Here is a 24,244-nt window from a genome sequence, read left to right on the forward strand (position 1 = left end):
AAACAGAAGAGAGTAATTGATTTCTGGATTCAACTGAACCACAATTAAACCATGTAATGAACCAAAATTATGCAAATTTGAACTAGCAAAAAACTTACAAATTAGGCTGTGCTTCTTCTTCCAATTGCCGTGCCATCGGAGCTTCTGGGCACGGTTGCTGTTGTTCTTCGAGAGGGGTTGTTGCATTAAATAGAAAAGAGTTCAATAACGACCCGAAATTATTATCCTGTACCATTAAAACTAAGAAAAAGAATTCTAAAACAACTTAAAAGAATAATTAAAAATCAATATCATATAACAAGAAAGTTTATAAAAAATAATATTAATTAAAACTTACACATTCAAAAGAGGTTCTGGCTCCGTCCTCGTCGGGGAAGATTTCTCGCCGGCCTGCTTTTCGGGTTTTGGAGGGCAGCTGTAACAAACAGAAGAGAGTCCAATATAAGAACACATGGAATTGATTTATGGATTCACATGATCCACAAGTAAAGCATGTAATGAACCGAAATTATCCAGTTTTAAACAAGCAGTAAAACTTACACATCAACAGGTGCTTCTTGTTCCGATTGCCCTGCCGGTGCTTCTTTGCAAGGTTGCTGTTGCGATTCCAAAGGGCTGCTACATTAAACAGAAAAGAGTTCAATAATGAACCATTAAAACTAATATAAAGAATTTTATGTGCAGCTTACTCATTAACAGAAGCTTCTTGTGTTATACTTTCAGAAGGGACATAGATAAAGGCATCTTTTATTAGCTCTTCCTTAAGAGAACTCGGAAGAGACACTGCAATAGGAAATCTAAGGAATGTAAACAAGGAAGAAGTTAATGTTGAATGATTAAAATAGGTACCGAGAAACCGAAATCTGTATATTTAAAAACTCACATATCCAAAGGTTGAGACGAGTTTCTTCTCGAACCTCAATGATTTGGAGTTCAGGATCAGGTGTGGTGCTACTGGAGTTTGTAAACTCTGTTTTTGATGGATTTTCTTTCTTCCAAAAACTTTTACCGGAGTTTTGGCGGTATTTTTCCTAATAAAAAAGATACCAAATTAAAATCAGCAACCAAGATTAAAATCAAAGGTCTAGAAACACATCAAATTCATTTTTGGAATCCAATGAACTAAAATTAAAGCCTGCAATGAACCGAATTTATCTGGTATTGGCCGGGGCATTTACAGACGGTGTGGAGCTCGTCTGAGTCTGTAAGAGAGGTTCGTTGCCCAGATTTACAATCGGCAGTCCAAGCAAAATAAATAGATATTACTCAGTAAATCCAGAGGAATTAGAAGAGGTTTTAGGAAAAGTTAGCAAACAAAGAAAAAGAACTCAATATAAGAAACCGAATCTTACGTCTTGGATAAATCATTTCGCACCTCTGTCGAGTCAAAGCGATCCGGAGCAACATTTATTTTCTGAGCTCCATCATTTCTTCTCTTTTCTGTTAACAGCTGCAACGTCTCTCTTCTTCTTTTGGCAGTGCTGACCCTTACTCATTCACCTCTGAAAATTCATAAAATAAGTATCAACGAAGCTAAAGCAAAAGTATCAATTAACCGAAAATATCATTTCAGAAACTTACTCACTTTCAGATTCAATTTTGCTCTCTGAATCTGTCAGAACAAGCTTGCTTGATTTTGTTTGTTTTTTCCACCCCTCTCCGGTTGTTTTCTTTTCACTGTCGAAGTTTTTTCGATTTCTTTTTCTCTGCAACACATACAAACACATTGAATTTATACTGGAGAACAATAACACAGCTGTAATTTACTTAACAAGCACACAAATAATTTTTAGCAAAGAAATGCCAAACTAAACCAGATGAACATCATACAATCACATAAATGAACCAAAAATTATCAATTTCCAAGCTTACTATTTTTCATATTCGCTTGTGCTCTCCGAATCCGTCAGCACATGCTTCCTTTTTTTGCTTTCTTTTTTAACTACCTTCTGTGGTTGTTTTCTTTTCTTTGACCCTGTTTTTTTAATTTCTTCTTCTTTTCTGCAACACATAAAAACAAGCGCATAAGAACAATTTTAACCAAATACAAGCAAAACGAAATCAAATGAACATCAAACTTATTGGTTTCTGGATTCACTTGTGCTTTCTGAATCTGTGGGACTGCTTTCAAATTCACTTGTTGTTTCCGAATCCGTTGGAACAATCTTTTGTCTTGTTCTTTTGGCTGGGGGTGTTTTCTCGGATTTAGATTCGGATTCGGTAAAACTGTCTTCTTCCGAAGAAGAATCCAGAACAACAAGTTTCTTTTCTTCTTTATTTCGCTTTTCCTTCTCTTTCTTCTTCAGAAAAACTGCTTTATTCTCCACCTTCTTTAGAAGCATCTGAACAGAAATTTCAAGGAAATTTTTTGTTTAATTTACCATTGTATCAGTTGCTTCTTGAGAAATCCGGTCAAGCATCATCTTCCGTGTCCAGTGGGCCACCCATGGTGACCCGGGAGCCTTAGGTGCATCCAAGCGAGGGAACTTGGATTCATGAAAATATATGAGCATCAACACAAACACGCAGCCATTAACGGACTGTTTCTTACCATTTCTCCTGTTTTCAATCCCATTCCTCAGGAAGCTTAGGACATGATTTGCCCAATCCCACTACCGGATGTTGTCCACACGAAGGTCAAGCGGCTTATGGATCGGGGAGGCCATGCTTACCGTCATCAGCAGCAGGAAGCACTTCTTCACGAAGACAACAAAAGTCCTCTAGAATTTCTGCCGGTTCTCTTTACCTTTAACACTCATATCGAGGACAGATTTTTTGTCAAACATGCCAAGGTAACATATTTGAAGCCATCAATAATCTTCTTGTCTACCTCATTCAGTCTGCCGTAGTCAACTTTTTTAGGAAAACGATCCCCTACAATATTTAACCAGTCAAATAGGCTCAGTTTTATTTTCTCTACAAAAGTGAACCAAAAATATAGCAAGCAATGAACTGAAATAAGCACAAGGTATAAAGTTTATTACCACCGTGATTTATGCCCAGCGCAGCTACTACCTTATCAGGTGTTATGTATATTTTCCCATGGAGAGTGTTCAGGCATCCATAATAGTCATCATAGCAAGCTATCAACTCTCTCAAGAGGCTGAGAGACGTTCATTTCCGGGACATGTGCCAGTGCACCGAATCCCATTTCTTCAACTATATATTTCTTTTCCTGACTCAATTCCTTGAGCACTCTAGCTATTGCCTTTGTCTGGGATCTGAGATCGTGAGTTTTTTGCAATGTTTCAAAATAGTATATCACGATATATTTATAATACAAAATAGAGTTTATTCGAATGAAAGACGATAAATATATTTAATGTGTACATATGCTTACGTTATAGTGCGGCTTCTCCTTTTTTGTTACCATTGTCTTCTTCATTTTTGCTGTAAGGACAAAAAAATTTGGTCAATACTTCACTCGATACACCCACAAGCATAAGCATGCATATTTTAATCAGGTGAATCAAAATAGCCAAATCCACTTAACCGAACACTATTCATGTTTTGAATAAAATGTGATAAACATTCAATCAGCAACAAAAACATGCAAAAGAACTCAACTAAATACACTAACAATTAACTGAATCAAAATGCCCAACTCCACCAAACTGAACACCATTCATGTTCTGAATAAAATGTGATAAACATTCAATCATCAAGGAAAATATTTCTGGATGCAAAAGAACTCAACTGAACACGCTAATAATCAAGTGAATCAAAATGCCCAACTCCACTTAACCAAACACCATTCATGTTCTGAATAAAATGTGATAAACATTCAATCATCAAGAAAAATATTTCTGCATGCAAAAGGACTCAATTGAACACACTAACAATCAAGTAAATAAAAATGGCCAACTCCACTGAATTGAACACTATTCATGTTCTGAATAAAAATATGATAAACATTCAATCATCAAGAAAAGAACTCAACTAAACACACTAAAAATCAAGTGAATAAAAATGACCAACTCCACTGAACGGAACACCATTCATGTTCTGAATAAAATGTGATAAACATTCAATCATCAAGAAAATGACTCAACTGAACACACTAACAATCAAGTGAATGAAAATGGCCAACTCCACTGAACTGAACACCATTCATGTTTTGAATAAAATATGATAAACATTCAATCATCAAGAAAATGACTCAACTGAACATACTAACAATCAAGTGAATGAAAATGGCCAACTCCACTGAACCGAACACCATTCATCTTCTGAATAAAATGTGATAAACATTCAATCATCAAGAAAAATATTTTTGTATGCAAAAGGACTCAACTGAACACACTAACAATCAAGTGAATCAAAATGACCAACTTCACTGAACAGAACACCATTCATGTTTTGAATAAAATAAACATTCAATCAGTAACAAAAGTATTTCTGCATGCAAAAGAACTCAACTAAATACACTAACAATCAAGTGAATCAAAATGACCAACTCCACTGAACTGAATAAAAATAAGAACACATTTCCATTCCTATGCCCTAGTTACGCAAAAAAAAAAATTGATTCAGAATAAATCGATCTACTAAATAAAGCAACTCAATCCAATAAACCTAAAATGCAGCTAGGAGAAATGCGAGATTGCGAGATTTTAAATGAACAGTAGTCTTTATCATACCTTTCGCAGTCTCTGTTGTTGTTTTCGTTTGTTTTTTCTTGTTCCTTTCGAAATCTTCTCGCGATTCCTGAGTTGAAGTAGTTTTCGCAGAGAAAACGATAGAGCTTTGAGAGATTTTGAGAGAAATTCGAAGTTCTCCAATAGCGGTTTCAAGGTTGAAGAAGGAACGTTGTTTCATATTCAAGGCGCGAATGAATGTTAACGTTTCGGGAGTTTGGAGCGCGTGTATTTCACGTTTCATTTAATGAGATTGAGCTTTTTTTGGTATTGGGCCATCTTGGATGGACTTGGATGGAAAATTACATGGATGTATAGCCCAACTAAATATGAAACAGCTTAATTTGTTATTATAATTAATATATGTATGGTCCATAAATAGATTAGGAAATAATAATTTTCTAACAAATAAAATTAAGGATGTAATCGCTTCTAAAACAAGATAATAAAATTTGCGCATAATGAAAATAACAAATTTAAAAGTGATTACAATCATACTTCGTAACCAATTAAGGTAACAGTCAATTATTAGTTGGATCGTAAAAAAGTCAATTAAAAATAAAAAAAATTCTAAATTCATTACTCAAAATTACTTTGACACTTTCCTCACAGAAAAATATGTTGAAACCCTTTTTTTCCTTTCTCTCTCATTATTAGGAAGAGAACATTTGAAACCTAATAGTTTCGAAGATTACCTAAAACTGATGTGGTTTGGGTCTGAGCGTGAGGTCCAAACTCTTTTCTATGAGGGTTTCGACGTCTTTCCAAGCGAGGCAAAGCCGTTCGAGGTCTTCGAGTGAGAGTGAGGAATGGTACATGCAAAGGACTCTAATACTTAAGTTAGCAAAGGTTTTAGGGAGGTTTTTTATAAATTATGGTTGAGAAATACTTGTGTGTGATAGAGTACTTATACATTTGGAGTGCTAGCCTAACTATCACTTTGTAACTCCTCCACCTATAAAATGGGTGATTATTTCCCTTATGTTTAGGGGGTTGTTGTGATCCCATATTTAAAATAATGGACGAATTTGTAGGGATGTATATTAGTTCAGTTGAGATCTTCTTGTCGAGCAAGTCGGGTCGGGTGCGTAGATCAAAGGATTCACTTTTCGCACAGGCCGGATAGTTGAGAAATGATCCCTTTAGATCTTTGTAGACCGAACTAATTGTTTTGGGCATTGCCTTAATTCTGGATCAGGATATGAGCAGTAATAAAAAGAAACATAAAACACTTAATAAAAAAAACATCCAAAATATTAAAAAAATCTAAGATTATTGAGAAACGAACATTCAAAACTTAACAAAAAGAAACATCCGAAGCCTAACAAAAAAGATATATCCAAAATCATTTTAAAAACATCTAAAGCCTAACAAAACGAAACATCCAAAATTATTGAGAAAAAAACACCCAAAATATAATAAAAGAAAACATCCAAAACTTAAGAAAATGAAATATTAAAAACTGAGCTAAAAAAATCTAAAAGCATTAAAAAGAATTATCCAACATAAAAAGAAGAAACATATGAAACTTAATAAAAAAATATTGAAAATGAATGAAATATAGACAGAAGACATACGAACGTCGTTGTTGGAGCAGAGAAGAGGGACGCTAAAGGATTGAAAGGCGTCGCGGCGAGAGGAGTTGCACGTGGAGGGCGCGCCAGTGCAGCAAAAGGAGTTCGCCAGGGAGGGCGCGGCGGCGCAATGAGAAGAGTTGGAGGGGGGAGGATGCAACATCACAGCGAGAGGAATTCGAAGGAGGTCGTAGTGTGAGGAATTGGAGTGTGAGAACTGGAGTGGGAAGGTACATATTTTGGAAAAAGATCCTCTAAAGTAACAATGTTAGTAAAGTGGTAAAGTGATGCTTTAATCACCTTTAAATTTGTAACATTTATTATCTGTGAGCCCCACTAACTTAATCTAATGGTGATTAATGATGTACTTTTTTCTCTAAAGTGAGAATTCAACTTTAGAGGAGCCTGATCCACATATTTTCTTAGCGCAATCCTAATTTTTTAAAATTTTTTAAATCTTTTTTTAAAAAATTAGTTGTTAAATTAACCAGTTAACTGCATATAAAGTTAGTTACCTATATTTTCTCATAGTGATTAATTTTCCAGTTTATCACTACCAATCTCCTTGCTTTAGAAATATTTTTTCAATGGGTATTATGATTATTCAAGTTTTTTTTACTATTATGGTTTTATTGCTCCAACAGACAGAAATATAAATAAAATGTATTTCAAATTAACTGACCATGTGAAAAGCAAGGTTGTGAAAATCGGAAATCCAGTATTTGCCTATTTGGTCACCAACTAAAAGTACAAGGGTTCTAAAATATACGTTATTCACGTATTTGATATTAAATTAATTAAATAATAATAAATATGCAAAGAACCAAAATGTCCCAAATCATCTCTAAAATGAGAGCAAGGAGAAAATTTTGGACAAGGAGACTAGAAGTATCAATTTTGAACATTACCATCTTAATATCTTCTGCTAAAAAACGAGTAACATATCATTCATCTCATTTCTATTTTGATTAATTGCTCGGTTCCGGGAAAAATAAAAATAAAAAAATTGAAGGGTTAAACGGTTATACTATAATCCAATTAACAAATGAACTATAGTAACTCTCCTCCGCAAAGCGAAATATATGGAGTAAAGAATGGTTTCTGTGTCCGATTAAAACAACATTAGCGAAGAGAAAAGAATACTCCAGGAAGGATTCTCCTCACAAAATTCTGCACTTTGAGGAGGCCTGGCAACAGCATCATCAGGATCCAACTATAAAGAAGATAATCCTTCTCGTGGAGGACTCTGGATGGCGCCTATTCTTTGTGGAGGCCACACAACATGGGTCACCCTCCCTCGTATGAGACCCAAAGGAATCTGCAAACACAATTTACATGTTACAAAGATGTTAAAAGGTTGCAACCACAGATGAAACGTGGTCTGAGGCCTTGGCGCAATGGCAACTCACTTGACTCGTGAGCAACCACACCCTGGTTCGATTCTCGGAATCGATCCTTTCCCCTCTCCCCCTTGTGTGTGTGTGTGTGAGATAACGACCAAAAATAAAAGGAAAAGAACATAGACAAAGTCTACAACAATGAAAATCCAAATCAATAAAAATTTTCGGTCAAGGCTAACAGCATGGTACCCTTATTATCTATCTCAACATCAACGCACATGAAAATCAACTCAAAAAAGGAGTCATGTTAAACGACTGATATATTAATGTATGCAAGTATTCATGTGAAATATAAATCAGTAAGATGGCTCCGCTGTAGCTGTAAAACCACAGTGAATAGCACTTGATTGAATACATTACGCATGTAACATACGGATACGGGATTAAACAAAAAAGCTCATATACACTACTATCTTTAAACATGTCAACAAAATTGACATTGACAGATAATAAATTGCTTTTTTTGTGGCAATAGAAGCCTGGCTGGTCAAGTTTTGCAATATATTATATAAGTAACACGCCTTAAACTAAGTGATAAGAGAACCTTACAGATCCAAATTGTTTTGAATCCATGCTAAAAGCCGCATTATCTCCCTCAACCCAACAATGTCCTTCTGGAACCTTCAACACATCATAGTTCTGACGACTACTAAACCATTCACCAGATAATGCAACTATTCTCTTTATGTGTCTCTCCTTGTGATTCAATGGGGAACTACAAAAGGTTTGGGATGCACTAATTAAAATCTTAAAAAAATAAATAAATAAATAAAATCACCAATTAAGAATTTCAAAAGAAGCAACTTAGATCTAATCTACATTCTAATAAAACATGAATTATCTTAGTAGTTGAATATAATAGCATAATCATTCACCAGTCACTACCAATAACTTGAACAGAAATGCAACATTAGTCCAAGAAAAAATCCTTTGTGAAGTCAAACAATCACAGGGTCCAAGGTGGTTATTTTCCGTAACTATGTTGTTTAACTTCTCTAGACATCATATCATATACCAATGTAAAATATGGCATATAAATGCAAACATATATTCAAGAGTGAAACAAATGTATTACCTGAAGACCACAACATCTCCATGTGAAAATTTGTATTTGTCAACACAAAACTTCTCAACCAAGACATAATCATCTGCAGCATAACCAAATGGTCAAATAACAAAATCTGCAATCCCAAAAAACCACGTTTCTTATGAACCCCCTTTGGCAAGAATATTACCAGAGAAGTTTCCTGCAGAAGAGCTGGTTTTTGGATTAAGTGTGGGAGACATAGAGCCACCCCGAACTGGAACCACTGTTACATAACGATCAGACACAGTAACAGTAACGATCCCAAATGTGACAAACTTTTTGGTAAAATTCCACAGAAAGCTGCTTGATCCCATTTGTTCAAGTGCATGTTATGCCAAATGTATGTAAACCATCTGCAACCAACTTCCCGAAATAGCAATGAGAACAGGGGAATAGAGGAATGTCGAATGTAAAAGGATAAAAGCACATTCATTTAAATATATTGATTAGTCAGTCAAAATTTTCCTTTTTATGATTTTTGAGTGCAGAGCTGTTACAATTTTTAAGAAAAAATAAAAGTACAAAAAATAACAAACTTTTATGCAAAACAGATGAAACTAGTTCTCCGTTGTCAATGGATTGTGGATATGTGATATGAAAAATTTGTAAATAAAAACTTCATCATGTTATAAGCCTTCTCATTTTTTAAGACCCCACCAAGCCCTAAACAATCCCCAAACTCTAATAATATAACATCTAGTTTGCCCAAGGTTCTGAAAACCGGACAGGTCATCAAACCGCTTTAGTCACTGGTTCACTGGTCCAACCGGTCCAACCGGTGGTTCAACCCAAAAAACTGTTTTAGAATATAATAATAAATAAATTATAAAGGACCAAAGATGAGGGTACTCCAAGAACCCCTATTAGATGCAACAGCATTCAACATTATCACATTCTCACACACATACAAAGCCTTAACTCAGAGAACAACCACAGCAAGTGACTTGGAAAGAAAATGTAAACACCGAAATAATCACAAGCATACAGAACATGTGAATATTATTATAGCAAACATAACAATAAAATAGCTCTTCTAATGCGTCTCCGAAAATATCCCAAATCAAGAAAACTACATAATCTGATCCACTTGATTCAGAAAGCTACATATATTAGAAAAATTAAGAATCAACTAAAAGAAAAAGAAAAGGAAGGCCTGGTTGATTCGATTCAATTGCCTGAGATGAAGAATCAAACAGGGCTAAGAAGCTGAGAGTTTAAATGTTAAACCTCAATATTCAAGTAACATGACTCCATTATTGTTATTATTACACCCTTCTAATGTCACAAATTCAATATATATTATAGTCCGTTGACACTTGTGTATTCACAACTTGGCCTCATCATTCTGATTCATACCTTAAGTAGAAGAAAAAGTCCCAATAAGCTTTCATTACAATTTTATCCAGAGAGTTGGGGCTTTGGTTCGGAGTTCATGCCAATGATAATGACGAGAGGGATGAATCCGTGAATCAGTAACATAGGCAGTGCAAATTTTAACAAAGTTCACCACAATGATTAACAACAACAAAAAGCACTGAAGGAACACTCAGTAATATAGGCAGTGCAAATTTTAACAAAGCTCATCACAATGATTAACAACAACAAAAAGCACTGAAAGAACAGTGAATCAGTAACATGGGCAGTGCAAATTTAAAATTTAAAAGTTATCAATTTAAAATTTATCATCAAATACAAACAGTGAGCAAAGCCAATCAATCAAGCACTGACTGAGCATTCTGTTCTGATTCTGTGACTGGGAAGCAACAAATTCAGCAACAAATGCAAGTTACAGCAACAAATTTAACAAATCCTAGTAAAGTCCCGATTTACAGCAAAAAGGCAAATTTATTGATTACCAATTCAGCAACATGCAGAAATACAGGGAGAAGGGAAATCTGGAAAAGAGAGAACACTAAACCAAAACATTAACCAATAATCACACTAAACCTACAACCAGCAATTACAAAACAGCAACAAACATTCCAAAACAGTGATGACACTAAACCTGCATAGTAAATAATCTCAAAGACAATGATCACCAATATCCAGCAAATAAACAATAAATACACAACAACAATTTAGCAAATAAACAAGAACAAGACCTAAATAGAAAATCCAACAAATTAAGTCGCAGCAACCTAACAATTTGACAAATTAAAACACCAGCAGCCCAACAATTTAGCAAATCAACTTAACAAATTCAAGAACAGAAAATCACAACAAAAAAAATAAATAAATAAAAGTAACAGAAGAACAATTAGCAAATTAACAAGTTCACAATAACAGTTAAAAAATTTACCAGAAGAACACTAATGCAAGTGGAATCATCATGCTAACATGTTTTCTGCAAAGATGCTATTTGTACAGCTAAAATTTCCTAATTACTATGATCCAATTATTCTAATTTCACATGCAATCAACTTACTAAGTTTCTAAAAGCTAGAAATTATAAAACCAACCAGAAATATGGTTAAAGCATTTCATCAAACATGTTGAGTGCGGTAAAATTAAAACGAAATAAGAGAATTCAAAGCTTAATTTCAATGTGATAGAGAAGAGAACATAACTATTGTAACTTTAATTTAGTCTATGAAAAAATCCAAACCACTACCAAATCAAATAATTACTTATTGTAATAGAAATCAGAAGTTGCAGAGTTTGAAGAAGAGTATTGGTGTTGTGTGAGTGTATTGTCTGGTGGCGGGTTTAGGGAACTCACGGCGGGGACAAAAAAGAGCAGTTCGACGGCTGAGTGGAGCGCGCGGGTTGGTCGTAGAGTTTGAAGCAGAGCAACGTGGCTTCCAGACGAACGCGAACTCGAACGGTGAACAGCGAGTGAACGCGAACGGTGAACGCCGAACGAACGCGAACGAAGACGCGAACGTGAACGGCAAACAAACGGCGACGGAAGCGCGGCTGAGCAGACAAAGACGACGGACGCCGAGCTCGAGGAAGCAACCGCGATCGGTGACAGCGAACAGGTGTTGAAGATTTGGAGCACGAGGGAAGCTAGGTGACGGATGGCGAACTTTGAGTGCGACGGACGGCGGCAGTATGCCACTCCTTGTGGCGGTGGTGCGGGCTTACAGTGCTAGGGTTTTGTGGTTGGGTTTGGGTGATTTCTCTGACTGAAGGAAAGAAAGGGAGAAAGGGAGAAAGAAACGAATGAGCTTCCTTTTTTTGTGTAAACCGGCCGGGTTTCGGTTCGGTCCGACCGGCCGATTCTCATCCGGTTCAACAATTTTTTACCGTTTTATTACCGATTTTACATGTCTGACCGGATCATAGTTGTAAGAACCGGACCGGTAATCGAACCGGTCAGGTCACTGGTTCACTGGTTTATTGGTTCAACCGATAAACCGCTAGTTGAACCGATAAAACCGGTTTCACATAAATAAAAAATATAAAATACTAAAAATAGTCATAAAATTAATAAATTCAAAATACATATCGTTAGTTCTTCACCAACATTTTAAAAACAACCAAGTTTCAAAGTCTAAATATAACTAATACAAAGATAAACATGAAAGTAGTTAGTACTAGTACATTAGTATCTTAATTAAACACAATATGGATAACAATTCATAAACTAAATCCAAGGAGTGATTTCAAAGTCGGCAAGTTGCTCTTCATCTGACAAATGTGGAGCTACATCCTGATTGGTTTCATTTTGATTTGCATTTTCCACAGAATTATTAGCTCCATCTTCATCCCGATCATCTTCCAAATCCAATTGATCTAGCATTATAGATAATGTTTCACAAATCAAGATAAAAAATAATATAAAACATGTTATAAGGCATACAAAAATCATAGTTGATCAAAATTCATAAATAAATAAAAGCATACCTAAATCATCTAAAGGTGATTGAAGAGACATATTTGCAAGATCATTTCGTAAAGCATCAATTTCTTCAGGAGTTAAAAATGGTGGTGAATCTTCCAGTATCCATTCCGAATGATCCTCAAATGCATCAAGACAAATTGGATCATAAACTTGGTTTCTCATTTGGTTCCTATGTTATCAATATATTTCGTTACTCATGTGATGATTAAGATTTTAAAATAATGCTTTCAACTTAAAACAATAAAAAAAGTACCTTTGTTGTAACCTTAAGTTGTAATGAACATAAACAAGATCATTAAGTTTTTGATGCTCTAACCGATTCCTCTTCTTTGAGTGAATGTGTTCAAAAATACTCCAGTTACGCTCACAACCTGAAGAGCTACAAGTCTGGCTTAAAACACGAATAGCCAACTTTTGCAAATTTGGGGCTCCACAACCATAAGATTCCCACCATTGATCTTAACATAAAAAAACAGATAAATAATTTATCACAATCATAATATCACATAATTAATACATCACAATAGTAAAAGACCAAATTTATGAAGAAATTTCACCTGGCATAACAGTGGTTCGTTCACGTATTGCAGAGGGTCTTCCAAAATCTTTCTCAGCATTCTTAAAGATCCTCTTCTCACTTGTCAGCTTAGAATTCAGTACAGGATCATCATAAGCATATTTCTCAATGACATCCAACAAGCCAGAAATCGTTTCTTTGTGCTTTTCAAATTCTCCAGCATTAAATCGAAAAGCTGGATTTAACCAATAACCAGCGGCATGAAGATTTTTCTTAAGTTGTGCATCCCAACGGGTATCCAAAATCTTCAAATAAGGATCAACAACCTTCTTTCTTTTCTGAAACCTCTTCACCATTTCTTCTCTAGCCTTATAAATAGCTTGATAAAGAAAACCCATGGCAGGTCTGTCTTCACTATCCACAATACGTAAAACACGAACAAGTGGCTCAGTAAGCTTAACAATATCAGTGCATTGACTCCAAAATTTAGAATCCAAGACTTGATCCACGAATTTCTTAGCTTTGGCTTCTTTGGAGTAAGCCGAGCTTGTAAATTCTCTAGAAGTCACCATAGCTCTCAAAGGATCCTTTTGAGCTAAAATACTTTGCAAAGCAATGAAATTAGTAGCAAACCGAGTTGGAGCTGGACGAAGTATTTCCCGCCCACCTGTAAACTTTCTCATCAAGAACAGTGGATAGCAATGATTATAGATATACTTAGTGATCAGTGAAGCTTGTGACACAGTTTGACTCACTTCTTGCAACTTCCCAATATCTTGAAACATCAGATTAACACAATGAGCTGCACAAGGGGACCAATATAATTTAGGAAACTCAGCCTCCAACAACCTTCCCGCAGCAACATAGTTTGCAGCATTGTCCGTTACAATATGCACAACATTTTCAGGACCAACAAACAATACAACATCCCTAAACAACTTAAACAAATTTTCAGCAGTTTTTGAGATATTAGAAGCATCAACCGACTTTAGAAAAACAGTTCCTTTAGGACAATAAACTAAAAAATTAATCAAAGTACGCCTACAACGATCAGTCCATCCATCGGCCATAATAGTGCATCCAGTTTGCTTCCAAATCTCACGATAACCATCAATCATTTTCCTCACATCCTCAACTAATTTACTCAACAAATACCCACGGACTCTTGGATAACTTGGCCCTTTATACCCTGCACCCATGCTTGCAATAGCATCAATCATTGGCTGATAGTAAGCTGAATTAACCGCATTAAATGGAACAGAGGCATCCACCATCCATTTCGCAATAGCAATATCACACTTCTCCACAATTTCTTTGCTTTGAAGAACGCTTTTGATACTTGGTTGAGCTCCGGGTGTTGTTGCCGGTGGAAAATAGGATTGTAAACCTTTGACTTGTTTTCCTTTTCTAGAGTTAGGTGTTGGAACCCTGGATTTTTGTTGTTGTTGCATCTCATTACGTTCGATCTCGTCAAATTCTCTTTCAACATCATCACAAGCATTATAACTTTCGGCATATTGTTCTTGAGTTTTTCTTTTCTTGCTTCGAAGCTCTTCAATACTTTCATGGAATTGGTGTCTCACTGCAGCTGGCACCTTTCGACAAGACTCAACATCTCCTCCTTTTCCAGCCAAATGAAGCTTAAACCGATGAATTCCTCCACCCCTAATAAGCTTCTCACAATATATGCATAGCAGAATTGTTTTTCCAGACTCCACAACTTGTTTACAATGACCCCATGCAGGATCGTTTTTTGCTCTATTATTGTTTTTTTGGGTTCCGATTGATGCATCAGCAGTTGATCCTTGTTCTTGCGAAGATGGTGTTTCTGATGGTGTATTCGCAGCAGACATTCTAAAAGAATATGGAGTAGCAAAACCGCAAAATTATAAAACAATAACAATCCTAAATTAGTAAATTCCCTAGTTCCTATTCCCTATTCACCAAGACAGCAACCTTAAATGCTTAAATAGTTAAATTCCCTATTCAGCAAGACAAACATATTCATATTTCATAGATTCAAATTTCAAATCAAGCATATAATTCAACAGTTTCATATTTCCAGTACAAATCAACAAAACAAGTAAACAACAAATTTACAACTTACAAGTCAGCAACGATATTCAGCTTAACAATTTCAATAAGCATATTCAACAATTTCATATTTCAAGCTTTCAAGTTTCAACAAGGATATTCAGCTTAACAATTTCAACAAGCATATTCATATTCATAACAGCAAGTCAGCAAGAAGTGTAGAAACAAAGTAAGTTTTTCACAGAACAGAGCGGGTGTAATGCATTTTTCACAGAAACAATCATTAAACTTCTAGCGCAGAACAGAGCAGAAGCATATTACAGAAATATTACAGAAATATTACAGAACAGAGCAGATTAGCAGAAGCATATTACAGAACAATCAACTGGAGCTTACCTGTTTCACAGAGTCACAGAGCAGAAGGGTGAGGCAACGGCGAGTTCGACCGGAAAAGCAACGGCGACTGGGCGAGGGCGACGGCGCTGGAACGGCGACTTCGACTGGGCGAGGGCGACGGCGCTGGAACGGCGACTGCGACTGGGCGAGGGCGACGGCGCTGGAACGGCGAGTTCGACTGGGCGAGGGCGACGGCGATGGAACGGCGACTTCGACTGGGCGGCAACGGCGACTTCGCGGCAACGGCGAGTTCGCGGGTGGCGCCGTCGCGGGTCTGTATCTGTCTCTGTCTCTGTCCTGTTCCTACTCCCTTGGTTGAGTTGGTTCCTTCAGAGTTCAGACCGGCGCCCGGCGGTGAGACGACGAGGATGACGGCGGGCGGCTGGGGGCTGGGGGCTGGGTGAGTGAGGTGAGGGACTGAGGGGGGCTTAGGCGCCGTTAGGGTTGGGGCCTTGGGGGGAAAAGGGGAAAGTGAAAACTGAAAACTGGGGTGGGGGGCTTAGGCGCCGTAGGACTTTTCTTTTTTTTTTTTTTTTTTTTTTTTAAAATAAACCAAAACGACGTCGTTTTGGAAAAGAAAAAAAAATAAAAAAAAAACATTTCCGAACCGGTCGGTTAACCAGAAACCGCCGGTTTTCCGGTTTTTATCAAAACCGGCCGGTTCAACCCGGTTCGAAACGGCTCTCTTCCTTATCCGGTTACAGCACTCAACCGGACCGGTTATAGGTCCGGTTCACCGGTTTTCCGGTCGAACCGGCCGGTCCGGTCCGGTTCTTACAACTATGGACCGGATCGTTAGTATTGCTGGTTTGTGGTTAAATCGATCCGACCGGCCAGTCTGGTCCAATTTTAGAACATTAGGTAAGGGTGGGGTGGGTTTTCTTTTTATTTTTGTTTAAGGATAAAATTGTCCGAAAATGTTATTTATAGATAAAAGGACAATTTTATGACATTTTTTAACGTTGATGGTGATTTTAATAAGATAAAAAATCAGAGACGATTTTGATTTTGACCTCAAATCTTAAAAACGGCAAAAATACTTAACCCTAAATAATACTATACAATGAATAGTACCCGTATAGTGAATAATGAAATACGTACTATGTCAACAACAAAATAACACCCTCAATTTAACATGGAAAACCCATAAAATATCTAGAAAAAATCACAGTTCAAACTACAAAAAATATCCACTATATTCAATCATAATTACGATATAATGTGATCACAATGGGACACTTTTATACCACAATTTATAGTAATTAATGCGTACTAGAGAGTCCATCTAAAATCAGTATATATTCTTTACAACACTCCAATTTTACATTAGACACTCTCTACAATATTACACTCACTACAAGAGACTTTATTTCACCGAAACTGTTAATTGCTTTTATTTTTAGACAAGGAACTAATGCTCCATGAAGATCCCTATTTATAGGAAAAATTTGGGCACTATAGCACAACTAAACTATAGCTGTCTTGCCTTTTTCCTTCTCCATACAGTGCCAAATTTGAATCTTTCACTGTCTTTATTTTCTTAGTCAATATTATTCGCTCAAGTTGCCAAAAGACAAGTCAATCATACACAATTTTTAATAGCTTGAGAGAGAGGGTGGCAAAGTAAAGCCTGAAAAAGAAGAGTGATGAATCCACATTTTATGACATTTATTTGTTATATTTGGGTGGATTTCATCAACTTTTTTTGTATTGAAATAGCATAGTTTCATGATTTTTTTTTAAATTGTGCTTGAAAGTGAAAACATGCTCTTTTGTACTTAATTTAGTCAAATTTTATTCACTTTAATCCCATTTGGTGCCTTGATGTATTTGTTAAATGATTTCAAGTTTTCAAGCCAAGTATGGGTTGAAGAAGTGAGAAAAAGAGCATGCAAAAGGGAAAAAACCATGAAGAAATAGAGTTTGAAAGTTTCAGCATCCGTACATGCGCACAAGCGATGCGTGCGCGCGCACAAGTGCGAGCTAGGCGATGCGTACGTGTGACCCACGCGTACGCGTGGGAATGAATTTCGCCGAGTGGCGTGCACGTGACCGACGCGTACGCATGACGAGCGTCACGTGAGCTCATTAATGCAAATCGTTGGGGGTGAATTCTAGGCCTCCAAAACCCAATCTAACCCATTTCTGAAGCTATTTCAAGCCAAAGTGAAGAGGAAAGAAGGGGGGCAATTAGGTTTAGCTTTTACATGTTTTTCTCTTAGTTTTCTAGAGAGAGAAGCTCCCCCTCTCTCTAGAATTAGGATTTTTAGTTTAGTTTCCTTTTAAATTTCAGCATTTAACTCTTGTTTTAATGTAGTTTCATTTATATTTTCATGCTTTATTGTCTTATTTCTCTTAGTTCTTCTTCTTAATTTCTCTTTTATGTCACTTTTTATTTTATGAACAATTTTGTTATTTCTAATTTTAATTAATGCAATTTATGTTTTCATGTTGATTGTTGCTTTCTTTAGTTGTTATTGTCATTTTCTTGCCTTTGGTAGTTAGATTTTATTTTTAATATAATTTAATATTATTTTATTTTCATGCACACTAAGTGTTTGATAAAATACTTGGTTTATTTTTAACTTAGTTTTTTCCTCACTCTTGACTTGGAATTGAGACTTTGGTGACGCTTGAGTCATTAATGTCCATTCTTGTTTGATATATTAGAGTAGTTAGTTGATTTGGTTTCCATTGAGTCTAAGCCTCCCATTAATAGAGTTGGCTAGGACTTATGGATTAAAATCAACTATGCCTATTTGACTTATCCTCGATGTAGGGCTGACTAAGTAGAATTAACTCTTCATAATCATCATATGTTTGTGGTTAAATGTCTAGGATAGGTAACCTTAGTTCTCAATTCATGCCAAGAGGTTTCTTGCATTTGAATTTTCCTTTTGTTTGATTAATTGCCTTTAACTTCAATTGTTTTGACTTTAACTCCTTGCATGATCATTTACTTTCTTCCTATTTACATTACTTGCCTATCTTGCAATCACAACCCCCAATCCTTCATAACTAACAATTGAACACTTCATTGCAATTCTTAGGGAGAACGACTCGGGAGTTTAAATACTCTTGGTTATTTGATTTGAATTGTGATAATTCTTGATTTAAACTTTGATTGTGAGAGTTCATTGTTGGTCTAGGCTATGCTTGCAATGAGATTCTATTTTTGTGAAATTTTAGATTAACATAAATTCTCACATCAAGTTTTTTGCGCCGTTGTCGGGGAAGTGCAATTGTGCGATATTGTTGGCTATTGTAAATATGTCAATATGTAAATAGCTTGCTTTTTGGTTGATTGTGCATATGTTGCTTGCTTATTTTTAGCTATTGTGAATATGTTTATATGTAAATATCTTGCTTTTTGTTTGCTATTGTGAATATGTTAATATTGTGAATATGTTTTTCTTGTTTGCTTTTTATTTTTCTTATTGGGAGCTCATAGCTTGTTGGACAATCCATCAAAGCTTGGTGCAATCAATTGAGAATTTTGGAGATTCAAGCCTTGTTGGAAGATCCAAGATGAACAAGCCCAAGTCTCCTTGAGTAGAGCTCTCCATAAGTCCAACTTAAGGACAATAAACCAAAGTGCTAGGTGGGAGACACCCTACCATGGTAACATTGTTCTTACCCTTTGCTTGTCTATAATTTTGGTTTATTGCATGTTTGTTTATTTTGGTTAGCTTAGAATTAGTTTAATTTCAAGCTTTAGTAGGTTAAATTTTAGTTTGAATAATGTGGTTGTGCTATGTTGGATGATTTGGGGTTGAAAATCCTTTTGATGAGCTCAAGTTTGGTGCCTTAGAGTTCTAAAAATTTTTGAAAAAAATAGAGCATGTGCGTGCGCACGCACCTCCATGTGCGTACGCACACCCCTTTGCACATCCTTTGTTCAGAGCGCCCGCACGGTTTGTGCATGGGTGCTCCCTTGTTTTTCCTACGCCTTGTGCGTGCGCACTCATCTGTGCGTACGCACACCAGCTTATACCCCTTCTGCTGGGAGCGTTTGCACGCCTTGTGCGTCCGCATCCTCTTCTTTTTGCCTCTTGTGCGTGCGCACAGACCTGTGTGCGTATGCACGGATGGCAAGATAGCTGGCAATTTTGACGCTTCATTTTCATGTTAAAAAAATTACTTTTCTGTGCGTGGGCACAAGCCTGTGAGTGGGTACACCTCAAAACAAGGCCTCTGTCCGTGGCGTTCGCACACATTGTGCAAATGCACAAGTTCTATATTTTGCTCACCACGCATACGTGTCACATTGCATTTTCTCCCTTTCACGCTTACGTGTGCCTCACGCGTACGCGTCGAACCTCTTTTTCACAAGCACCACGCACACGTGTAAGTGATGCTTACGCGTAAGTGACGCTTACGCGTGGACTTCTCCCCTGTTTCACACTCTTCTTTTCTTCTCTTCTCTCCACTTCTTTTCTTTTTCTCTCTTCTCCTCTCTCATTTCCCTTCTTCAACCACCACTCACCACTATACTTCACCGCCTACCACACCCACCTTTAGTTAGTTAGTTTGTTTGTTATTTAGTTAGTTATTTGCTTAGTTAGTTAGTTTAATTTTCCATTTTGGTGCTAAGTGTTGAGATAGTTGAGTTTATTTGTTGATTCTGTGACACATTGCTTCTGAATCATTGATATTGTTATTGCTATTATTGTTGGATGTCTTCCTTGAGGTCATACTTTGTTGCTTGGTATTGAGTTCTTCATGTTTAATTTTGTGCATACCAAGTTCTCATAACATTGCCTTTGAGAATGCTTTTGGATTTCTAAATTGCATGTTTTGGCCATCATATAATTTGATTTTATTATCTACAGTTAGGCAATTTGTTCTCTCTTGATGCATTTTTTGTTCGGTGATGCGTGTTATGATTGACTTTTATTTAAGCCATCTAGTTGATGCATTAAATTAAGAATTGTGAAATTGGATCATAAGCTACCTAATGACACTTTTTGAGCTTTTTAAACTTTGTGGACTATGCTTGTCATGTTTTCCACTTCATGTCAATTAGGGTTGCTTTATTATCCGATTCGCAATTGCTTAATTCTTGCTTGAATGCTTTCATGCTTCTTTAATGCTTGTCTGTTTATCTTGGCATACAAGTTTTCTTTTTAAGTATTTCAAGCACACTATATTGAGTGAAGTGCATGCTTATTTTGTCTAATTGTGACATAGTTTTCCATGCTAGTATGTGTGTTCTAAACCGCGCAACTTAGAATACACACACTTATTTCCTTCATGTCACAAACTTGTTCACTCACTCATTTTAGTGATTATTGCCTCATTCCAACAATCCATGATTCTTTGTTTTTCCATTTACTTGTCTTACGGTGTTATTTCTGTTTTTCATGAATGATTCATCGTAAGCAACAAGGGAGCGGGAGAAAGAGCACGCAGCAGCTGATTGATCCACTAGCTGAAGGTGGCAATCCGAAGTCACCATACCCCCCGTTGCTCACCTTTAGTTGCACCGCGGACGGTGCAAACCCTTAAGTGTAGGGAGGTCATCTCCGATCGGCAATCTTGGGTGATATACTCTAATTCTAACACTTTCACATTCTTTTTGAATTCTCAGTTGTATTTTTTTCTTCTTGGTTTGTACATATTTTAGAACTTTAATTGCATGTTTCTTAGTTTATTGCATCTCCTTGCATATAATGAGCTTAGTTAACTTTATTGAAACTTTTCAAGAAAAACATTCCTTATAGGGCATTGACATCCTAATTGAATTGAGTTGGAACTTTTGATCGAAACTTGTTTGAACCATATTGTGGAACATATTTTTGAGCTAAGAACACATAAGCATGTGAGTTTTTTAGCCTTATTGTGTGGTTACATTATTTGACTACTTACTTCATTTTTGTGTGTTGCTCTTCTCTATGATTATAATCTTTGTTTTGTTCAATTCTATATATCCATTGTTTAATGTATTTTTATACATTTATGTGATTGAGGCCATTACTTCATTATAGCTCACTTAACCCAAAAAGCCTACCATTTCATTCACCTTTGTTTGCCACTTTGAGCCTATGAATACCCCTTTTGTTCTTTATATTATCACATCATTAACATTATTTGCAAAAAATGATGAAATGTCCTTTATTTGAATCTTTGAGTAGCTTAAGTTAGTGAGAGTGTGTAATGTTTAAGTGTGGAAAAAATGTGGGAACTTTGGGTGATAAAAATGTGTTTTATGCTTATTGAAAAATGTTAAAAATTTGGGTACATGCTCATGTAATATTATAGAAACCATATGCATTGATGACTTGGTATATATATTATGTTCTTGAAAAAAAAAGGCAAAAAAGAGAAATAATGAAAAGGGAACAAAAAAGTACTCTAATATGAAATTCAATAATAATTAATGCATATGTGATTGAATTGAATTTGATGCATGAGTGTGTGTGTGTGTGTGTATGGATGTAAAAGTGAGATTATGGGTAGATAAGTTTGATATTAGAAGTTTATAGGTTGTGTGTGTGTTAGGTGATAATTTAGGCTAATCAAATATTCAAACGCAAGCTCACCTAGCCATATATACATTCTTACATTTAACCTTAGCCACATTACAATCTTGAAAAGACCTCATGATATTTGCATATGTACACTAAATTTTTTGTTGATTGGTTAGATGAAAAACAAACTTTAGAAAGTATGATTAGAAGAGAATTGAGTGAATCAACCCAAAACACTTGAGCGATTGGAGTGTATACACATTCGGTGAGGGGTTCGATTGCTCAAATTCTATGTTTTCACTTTTTATTATTGCTTATCTTGCAAGTTGTTATATTCTTTTCTAGAACTCAAGTCAATTGTGGATTTCAATTGCTTTAGCCCTTATGTGTATATATGTATTCTTGGAAGTTGATTTATTTTGACTAAGTGGTTGCATTCATATAGGTAGATTGCATATAGGTAGTTTCCTTGCTTTGAATAAATGTTAATTCCTCTTCTTATCTTCCTTTGGTATAGCATGAGCATGCTATTATTTAAGTGTGGGGATGTGATGAATCCACATTTCATAACATTTATTTGCTATATTTGGGTGGATTTCATCAACTTTTCTTGCACTTATTCATTGAAATAGCATAGTTTCATGATTTCTTCTTAAATTGTGCTTGAAAGTAAAAACATTCTCTTTTGTGCTTAATTTAGTCAAATTTTATTTACTTTAATCCCATTTGGTGCCTTGATGTATTTGTTAAGTGATTTCAGGTTTTCAAGGCAAGTATGGATTGAAGAAGTGAGAAAAATAGCATGCAAAAGGGAAGAAACCATGAAGAAATGGAATTTGGAAGTTTCAACATCCGTGCGTGCGCACAAGCGATGCGTGCCACGCACAAGTGCGAGCTAGGCAATGCGTACGCGTCGGAATGAATTTCGCCGCGTGACGAGCGTCACGTAAGCTCATTAATGCAAATCACTGGGGTGAATTCTGGGCCTCCAGAACCCAATCTAACCCATTTCTGAAGCTATTTCAAGCCAAAGTGAAGAGGAAAGAAGGGGGGCAATTATGTTTAACTTTTAAATATTTTTCTCTTAGGTTTCTAGAGAGAGAAGTTTTCCCCTCTCTCTAAAATTAGGATTTTTAGTTTAGTTTTCTTTTAAATTTTAGCATTTAACTCTTGTTTTAATGTAGTTTCATTTATATTTTCATGCTTTATTGTCTTATTTCTCTTAGTTCTTCTTCTTAATTTCTCTTTTATGTCACTTTTTATTTTATGAACACTTTTGTTATTTCTAATTTTAATTAATACAATTTATGTTTTCATGTTGATTGTTGCTTTCTTTAGTTGTTATTGTCATTTTCTTGCCTTTGGTAGTTAGATTTTATTTTTAATATAATTTAATATTATTTTATTTTCATGCACACCAAGTGTTTGATAAAATGCTTGGCTTAGTTTTAACTTAGTTTTTTCCTCACTCTTGGCTTGGAATTGAGACTTTGGTGACCCTTAAGTCATTGATGTCCATTCTTGTTTGATATATTAGAGTAGTTAGTTGATTTGGTTTCCATTGAGTCTAAGCCTCCCATTAATAGAGTTGGCTAGCACTTATGGATTAAAATCAACTATGCCTATTTGACTTATCCTCGATGTAGGGTTGACTAAGTAGGATTAACTCTTCATAATCATCATATGTTTGTGGTTAATGTCTAGGATAGGTAACCTTAGTTCCCAATCCATGCCAAGAGGTTTCTTGCATTTGAATTTCCCTTTTCTTTGATTAATTGCCTTTGACTTCAATTGTTTTGACTTTAATTCCTTGCATGATCATTTACTTTCTTGCTTTTTACATTACTTGCCTGTCTTGCAATCACAACCCCCAATCCTTCATAGCTAACAATTGAACACTTCATTGCAATTCCTAGGTAGAATGACCCGGGAGTTTAAATACTCTTGGTTATTTGATTTGAATTGTGATAATTCTTGATTTAAACTTTGATTGTGAGAGTTCATTGTTGGTCTAGGCTATGCTTGCAACGAGATTCTATTTTTGTGAAATTCTAGGTTAACATAAATTCTCACATCAAGGAGTTGGAACCGTGTGTAAAGAAGAGAACTGGAGAAGTAAGGTAGAGTGGAAGAGGAAGGTAGCGTCAGTGAAGGCATAGAGAAGAGCAGAAGGAAAAGTCTGTTGTGTCTCACTAGAGTCTCGGGGTTAGAAGATTTTAGAAATTCAATTCATTTTATTATATATGTTTTATTTTTTAGTAAAATTAATTTATATAATAAAA

General features: G+C 35.8%; 3 protein-coding genes across 4 annotated transcripts in view; all 3 read right to left on the reverse strand.

Annotated features, from left to right (window-relative positions):
* Window positions 1-7,437, reverse strand: part of LOC107637917 (protein yippee-like) — a 31,297-nt gene extending 23,860 nt beyond the window's left edge. Inside the window, exon 1 of the mRNA XM_088485734.1 lies at window positions 7,376-7,437. The gene's annotated coding sequence lies outside the window, so the exon portion shown is untranslated. The remainder of the gene's footprint in view (window positions 1-7,375) is intronic.
* LOC107639535 (uncharacterized) overlaps window positions 1-11,828 on the reverse strand; it is a 32,632-nt gene extending 20,804 nt beyond the window's left edge. Inside the window, exons 1-5 of one of the 2 annotated variants that reach the window (XM_088485733.1) lie at window positions 11,418-11,828; window positions 8,847-9,051; window positions 8,687-8,759; window positions 8,161-8,326; window positions 7,376-7,529 (exon numbers count right to left, since the gene is read on the reverse strand). In XM_088485733.1, coding sequence (XP_088341859.1) covers window positions 7,425-7,529; window positions 8,161-8,326; window positions 8,687-8,759; window positions 8,847-9,012 — 510 coding nt within the window. In that variant the 5' untranslated portion in view covers window positions 9,013-9,051; window positions 11,418-11,828 and the 3' untranslated portion in view covers window positions 7,376-7,424. Of the gene's footprint in view, window positions 1-7,102; window positions 7,530-8,160; window positions 8,327-8,686; window positions 8,760-8,846; window positions 9,052-11,417 lie in introns of those variants that run through there. The other variant, XM_016343066.3, reaches the window with a different exon arrangement.
* A 439-nt stretch (window positions 11,829-12,267) lies between these two features.
* LOC148568769 (uncharacterized) lies at window positions 12,268-14,915 on the reverse strand. The gene is made up of 4 exons (XM_088484773.1): window positions 13,103-14,915; window positions 12,799-13,003; window positions 12,548-12,714; window positions 12,268-12,436 (listed from the first exon to the last, which is right to left on the reverse strand). The coding sequence occupies exons 1-4, from the start codon at window positions 14,913-14,915 to the stop codon at window positions 12,288-12,290; spliced, it is 2,334 nt and encodes a 777-aa protein (XP_088340899.1). The 3' UTR covers window positions 12,268-12,287.
* Between the last annotated feature and the right edge of the window lie 9,329 nt (window positions 14,916-24,244).

Source organism: Arachis ipaensis, chromosome B4 (assembly GCF_059453495.1).
Source record: "Arachis ipaensis isolate K30076 ecotype BB chromosome B4, ASM5945349v1, whole genome shotgun sequence".
NCBI lineage: Eukaryota > Viridiplantae > Streptophyta > Magnoliopsida > Fabales > Fabaceae > Arachis > Arachis ipaensis.